Source organism: Mandrillus leucophaeus, unplaced genomic scaffold, assembly GCF_000951045.1.
Source record: "Mandrillus leucophaeus isolate KB7577 unplaced genomic scaffold, Mleu.le_1.0 Scaffold40, whole genome shotgun sequence".
NCBI lineage: Eukaryota > Metazoa > Chordata > Mammalia > Primates > Cercopithecidae > Mandrillus > Mandrillus leucophaeus.
Window position 1 is genome coordinate 4,683,337 of NW_012104254.1, and position 7,253 is coordinate 4,690,589.

General features: G+C 37.1%; 1 protein-coding gene across 1 annotated transcript in view; it reads left to right on the plus strand.

Moving 5' to 3' along the window:
- CIR1 (corepressor interacting with RBPJ, 1) overlaps positions 1–7,253 on the plus strand; it is a 64,521-nt gene that overhangs the window by 50,498 nt on the left and 6,770 nt on the right. Inside the window, exon 8 of the mRNA XM_011991888.1 lies at positions 2,649–2,755. Coding sequence (XP_011847278.1) covers positions 2,649–2,755 — 107 coding nt within the window. The remainder of the gene's footprint in view (positions 1–2,648; positions 2,756–7,253) is intronic.

Consider the following 7,253-nt stretch of genomic DNA (forward strand, 5'->3'; position numbering starts at 1 on the left):
TGTTATATATTAAAAGACATAATTTCTTTATATAAGAAAGTTGAATAGCTACTGGTAAAAATAATAGTCTTTATTAAGTACTATTTGTCAAGCACTTTACTAAGCACTGTATTTGCAGTCATACATTGTGAAAGTGTGCTAAATTTATATACTACACAGAGTTTTTAGTTGGGGTTTTTGAAAAATGTAAATGCTAGAAGAGTAATGTTTAATAATCTGTATAATCTCTGTAACACTGGGGAAATACATCATTTTCTTGAAGTAGTTGGAAGTACTTTTAAAGAAGGCACACTTTCTATAACATCTTATTAAAATTACCCATCTTGTGATGAAAACTGGTGAAATTAATATAACCTCTCATGATGGCCAAGCTTTGTTACCCTTTACTGGAGTGGTTCTTATTCTAATTCTTAACAAGTTTGATGTCTGAATTCATTTGATATCTAATAAAATTGTTGACACGGAAATGTAGTTTTGACACTTCAGAAGAGACATTTTCTACTTTATAATATTAAGTTCCTACATGAGAAATTTGAGAAGCCACCAAAGTAAACATTTTGTTATTCATTTAAAGCTCTTAATTGAGCTGGGCACGGTGGCTCACACCTGTAATCCCAGCACTTTAGGAGGCTGAGGCGGGCAGATCACGAGGTCAGGAGTGTGAGACCAACCTGACCAACATGGTGAAACCCCGTCTCTGCTACAAATACAAAACTTAGCCGGGTGTGGTGGCAGGCACCTGTAATCCCAGCTACTCTGGAGGCTGAGGCAGGAGAATTGCTTGAACCCAGGTGGCAGAGGTTGCAGTGAGCCGAGCTCACACGCTGCACTCCAGTCTGGGCGACAGAGCGAGACTCCATCTCAAAAAAAAAAGCTCTTAATTGTTTGAGCACTTTTATGCCATTTAGAGGCAACCAGTATTAATATTTAAAATTCAATTTTATTTAAGATTGTATTATCAACATTAGCAATCAGACTGAATAATTAAAGGGCCATTAAAGTAATACATAGGAATTAAAAATTTTGTATAGAAGAAAAATTAAATTAAAAACCCTCTTGGTTTGAAATGAAATATTAATGTAAGACAGGCGTTTTTGTTTGTTCTTAACTAAATAAGCCTTTTTTTCCTAAAACTATGACATCATTAATAACTTCCCCCATACTCCAATAATAGACAGTTTTTTCCTATCATCTCCCTTGTACCTAGAGCAAACTTTCAGTTGTTTTTGACAATATGAATGGAATGGTAAAGCCTGGAAAGTTCAGTAAAATATATTATAACTGAGTTTTTCTCATCAAATTTTTAACTACATCTGCTATTGACAGGTAAACAAATTTTAACTGATTGCCTTTTGCTTTCCATGATAACATGCAGGTGAGCACGCAAATAAGTGGTAAAAGACCAATGGAGCAGTTCAAAGAAATAGACAAAGTAACCAACAAACTAAAGAACTCATTTCTGAATATTTTTCTATCCCCCTACCCTCCCTTATGAACTCCTTGTTGGCAGTAACTGTCTTATTCTTCTGTAAATGACAGACACATCAGCTGGGGTAGTTCATTTAAGCCAGTGTAGGTGATTTAGGGTGGCAACTTTAAATAGCTGCCATGAAATGTTGTCATTAGTTTGCTAGCGGCAGGAAAAACAAAATGAAACAGGAATATACAAAAGGAGGTAAAGAGTCTCTCTTACGTTACATAAACCTTATGTTTGAGGGTAGGAGGCAAACCTTTAAAAAAGTATATTAATTTATTTATTTAGAGACAGGGTTTTGCCATGTTGGCCAAGTTGGTCTTGAACTCCCGGGCTCAAGTGATCCTTCCACCTCGGCCTCCCAAAATGCTGGGATAACATGCATAAGCCACCACTCCCAGCTGAAAATTTTTAAAATTTATTGTTAGTTCATATTTGGGGACCAAAAATCTCACTTTTCAGTCTGAGAGTTTGCAAAAATGGAAGTGTAGTGTCTTATAAAAAAATATAAAACATACGTACTAATAGCCAGCCTAAAACTGCCTGTTACCAGCCTAATCTAGTAATTAAAAATTTCAAAATCTGGGAATAAAAGCAAGATTAATTAAAGTACTTGGTGGTTACCCATAGGGTGTGTGTGTGTGTGTGTGTGTGTGTGTGTGTGTGCGCGCGCGCGTGCGCGCGCGCATGTGTGATTAGCAACCACATGGCAATGTATTCAGTATTGTTATTTGACAAATAAGGATGAGGAATTTTGATTTGGAAATGAGGATAATAAATTTCTCATGTGCCTTTAAAAATATATCTTTTAAATGAACTCTTACTGAGAGAATAACTACTAAAAATTAAATTGTAGTTTTTTATTATAATATTTTGCTTTGATTTTATATTAAAAACTGCCAACCAGATAACATCTAAATGTATCTTTTTCAATATGACAAAGTTACATAAGAAGACTCCCCTTGCACGTAAAGAAAAATGCAATTATTTTCTATTCTGAATCTCCAGACTGCTGTTTTAGAAAATCATATCTGATTATTTGCTCAGCAGAAGATTATTGAGTTGATTTAGCTGTGATTTTACTTAACAAAGCTTCAACTGCATTCCTACTGTGGAGTCCGAAAAAGGTAGAGAGATATAAATGATATATTCAAACTGTGATTTTTGTGAACAGGGCCATCGATGCACCCCTCGGAGCTAATAGCGGAGATGAGAAACAGTGGGTTTGCACTGAAACGAAATGTACTGGGGAGAAACTTGACCGCAAATGATCCATCACAGGTAATGATCTTTTTATCAGTAAGCTGAAAATGTCTATAAATCTAAATGTGATTGCTTGTGAATTGCTACTTAATGTTTTCCAATATGCATATATCCATAGGAAAGTAAGATAGAGCAAAGCAAATACCCAAAATGTATTTTGATTTGGCTTTATTATTTCAACCTAAATGAGAAATTGTTTACAAACCTGTATTTTAATAAATGAAACTGCTCCTCTGAGTTTATGTGGATAAAATATCTAACTGAACTGGTGATGAGGCTGTTGGTTTTTCCTTCCTGCTAAATTATCCCTGATATGACATTAAATAGAACCAGTGGTTAGAAGTAGGTAAAAACCCCTAAAAATCGTAGAAAATATTTTAAACTTATTTATTTTATTAAACTATACATAGGTCCAGAAAATGATTGAGTTTGAAGGGTTATATTATTATATATTTGATAATGTGCTGTTGAAATTATAAAGGCTAAAATTGTGGCTATTTTGACCTGCCTTTAAAACTCATAATCTTATTTTTTATATTTCATTAAATTAAAAATAAAGTATTTAAACTGGCAAGTGTTAACATTCAAGAGATAGAGAATGGAAGTCATGCTCTAAACATTTTCTCTGTGTGTGTCTATCATCCTTTTCCTGGAAGAGTTTCCTGATGCTGGCAAAGCAGTCATGTTAACCTCTTAGTGCTGTATGATCCACTTCGGCAGGGAGACTACAAAAAAAATGTTTAATTCCCTCCCATTTCCCAATCCAAAATACCATACTCATCTACAGTGTGTCCCTGATACAAAACTGAAATGTTTAATTTTTCCTTTACATTGTGTGTTTCAGTAGACATCAGTTAGCTGTCTTCAGTATGAACTTGGGATAAGGGCAATAAGAAACCCTATTGTCTCCACCCTCCACTAAGATGAACTGGCAGTGTGTCAGGAAAATTCCCAGTATGGAGCAGTTTTATTACAATTCAGTACAATTGGTTCTTGCATAACCTTTAGAAAATCATACATAAAACATTCTCATCTATATAAATAAAAATCACCCCCACACTTTATTAATAGCTTTGTTCACTTTTTCCCGGGTGTTATGCTGCATGTTCCTACTGAGCCCCTTTTTTTAGTCTTTTTAAAAGGTAACTTTCTCTAAGCTTTCTTAAAAGAAAGGTTATGGTAATATTAGGAATCAAATATAAGTGTAAGAGAATTCTTGATAAGTCCTATTAGACACAGATCTCCCTGTTGATCAATACTCTAGTGTCTAACTGTCCTTTTTACATTTAGTGACAGGGACTGGCTTATTCACTAGATACAGCCAATTTTAGGAAAGCAAAGGGACAGAAGATTGTACTTTCATGGAAATAATCATATTTAATTTGTGATAATGTTTGAGGTTTATTTTAAAACCTTTTACAGTTATACTACTGTTAGTTTGGCTGCAATAAATACATGGGAAAGTGATTACAAGAACATATAAGCAGTCTGGGCCTCCTTTTTCTTTAGCCAGAAACATGTTTTCATTAGCCAGAAGTGTATTTTCAGGTGTCATTTTCCTAAATCCAAACTTTACAAAACTTGCCATATACTCCCCCAAAGTATGTGGTATAAAATATCAAAATAATTTAATAGTAAGCCTCTAGACTTAACTACCAATTTATAGGAAATATAAGAGCTAGAGAAACATATTAAATGGCATCACTGTCCAGAATGTGGGAAATCTACAGGACAGAGTACCCAATTTCTTTAACAAATTAATAACAGTAGGGAGGGGAAGTTAGATACGTGTTTTAGATTAAGAGATCTATAAATCAAATGCAATATGTGGACCTTGTTTGTATCCTAATCTGAACAAACCAACTGTAAAAAGATACTTTTGAGACAGTTTGAGAAATCTGAATGTTGACTATTTGATGACATTTAAAAATTATCAATGTTGAGAAGCATAATAAAGGTATTGAGGTTGAGATTTTATTTACAATATTCTATGAAAAAAGAAATAAATCATGAAAGTAATAGATAAGACAAGAATGGCAAAATATTGTTAATTGTTGAAGCTATGTGATGTAGGTTTGCAGTTTCCCATAATATAAAGCTGAAACAAACACAATGAGAAGGGAAAAAAATAGATCATCACTGTAATAGAAAGCAAAACTATATTGACTTCAGGCTAGCCATTTAGTTTCAGCCAACAGTGGCATTCTATAAATTAAGTACATAATGTGTTAAATTTGGGAGAAGGAGAGAGAGGCTGGTCGGTTGGTCTGTCCTTTCTTTCTTTCCTTCGCCTTCCCTTTCCTTCCCTTTCTTTCTCTTTCTTTCTTACCGTCTGTCTGTCTTTTTTTCTGTCTTTCTTTTGACAGGATTTCACTCTGTTGCTCAGGCTGCAGTGCAGTGGTGAGATCACAGCTCCTGTGCTCAAGTGATCCTCCTACCTCAGCTGGTCTAGTAGCTGGGAGTCTAGGCATGTGCGCCACCACGGCCAGCTAATTTTTGTAGAGACAGAGTCTCACCATGTTGCCCAAACTGCTCTTGAACTCCTGGACTCAGGCGATCCACCCGCCTCTGCCTCCAAAAGTGCTGGGACTACAGGCGTGAGCCACTGCGCCTGGCCAGGAAAGGCATTTCTAATCAGCCTTACCCTAACCTACAACTCACTGCCCCCTTTTCTCCTATTTAATTGTAGGTGATAATGCATTGTTTGAAAAGAATGATGGGCCAGGCCAGGTGGCTCACGCCTGTAATCCCAGCACTTTGGGAGGCTGAGGCAGGCAGATCACGAGGTCAGGAGATGGAGACCATCCTGGCTAACACAGTGAAACCCCGTCTCTACTAAAAATACAAAAAATTAGCCAGGCGTGGTGCGGGCGCCTGTAGTCCCAGCTACTCGGGAGGCTGAGGTAGGCGAATGGCGTGAACCCAGGAGGCGGAGCTTGCCAGTGAGCCGAGATCATACCACTGCGCTCCAGCCTGAGCGACAGAGACAAAGTCTCAAAAAAAAAAAAATGATGAACTTCGAATGGAGCAGATGGACCTAGTGTTTGCAGTGAAACACAAGTGTCTTTGCCTTCAGCTTTAGTCTCCCTCGTATGCCATTGTGGCGTTCCCCTGGGACTGCCATACTATAACTGTGGAGTCAGTTGTATGACATTTCCTCATAGCCAGAACTTTTGAGTTTATATATTATTCTTTGATAAAATACCTATTTTGCAACAGGACATTCTTTTTTTACCTTTCATTGTTTTTGTTCTGTAAAAATGAATACTCTTGGCCGGGCATGGTGGCTCACGCCCGTAATCCCAGCACTTTGGGAGGCCGAGGCGGGTGGATCACGAGGTCAGGAGATGGAGACCATCCTGGCTAACACGGTGAAACCCCGTCTGTACTAAAAATACAAAAAATTAGCCGGGCGTGGTGGCGGGCGCCTGTAGTCCCAGCTACTCGGGTGGCTGAGGCAGGAGAATGGCAGGAACCCGGGAGGTGGAGCTTGCAGTGAGCCGAGATCGCGCCACTGGAGATCGCGCCACTGCACTGCAGTCTGGGAGACACAGCGAGACTCTGTCTCAAAAAAAAAAAAAAAGAATACTCTTAGTGAATAGATTAAGCGCTTTACACACATAATTTTGTATGGCATAATTTACTTTCTAGGAATTTTTTCTTTCCTGAGACTCTGATTTTATGGTATTTTTCTAGTAGAGCCTGTGGTCTAATCAGAACATGGAACTGTACACAATTGGTATTTTGACACTTATCCATATCACAGCAAAGAGAAGTTTGTAAAATAAATGAATGTTGGAAGCAGTTTCTTCAGCGGACCTGCTTTTCTAAGTTGGGACATTGGTTTGCATGCTGCAAAGGCTTGGCTGAGATGATCTAGAAAGGGGCCCTCACAAATCTGCATTTTAGAACAAATGCCCTCTTTCTGAATTCTCTAGTATTATTCTACCATAGCAAATTTAAGAATAAGCCAAACAATTTCTAAGATCCAACTCCAGCTATAATTGAAATTATTAAGGCACCATACATAAAAGTATTTTGCATTTGAACATATTTGTGTAATCTGTTTTATCAACATATCTGTAATCTATTGTATCAACTAAATTTTGAGTTCTCAAATGATCTGGAGTCATTTCTGTCAATGTAACTCTACATAGCCTCTGTCATAATTGAAAGTGTAAAAATACTTGCTAAATATATCTTAATTAAACCTGACTTGTTTCATCTCCTAAACCTAGAACTTTAAGCCCAGAACTTTGGTTGATAGGAGAAGGTTTAAGTACAAAAAAAAAGTAAATAAGACTGGATTATGAAAAGTATTACTACTGAGAGCATTTTTTTGAATTATGAAAAGTACCATGAGATAGTCATGGAAGTTGCATAGTGGCCAGGCACAGTGACTCACACCTGTAAACCCAGCATTTTGGGAGACCGAGGCAGGTGGATTGTTTGAGCTGAGGAGTTCAAGACCAGCCTAGGCAACATGGCAAAACCCCATCTCTACCAAAAAAAAAAA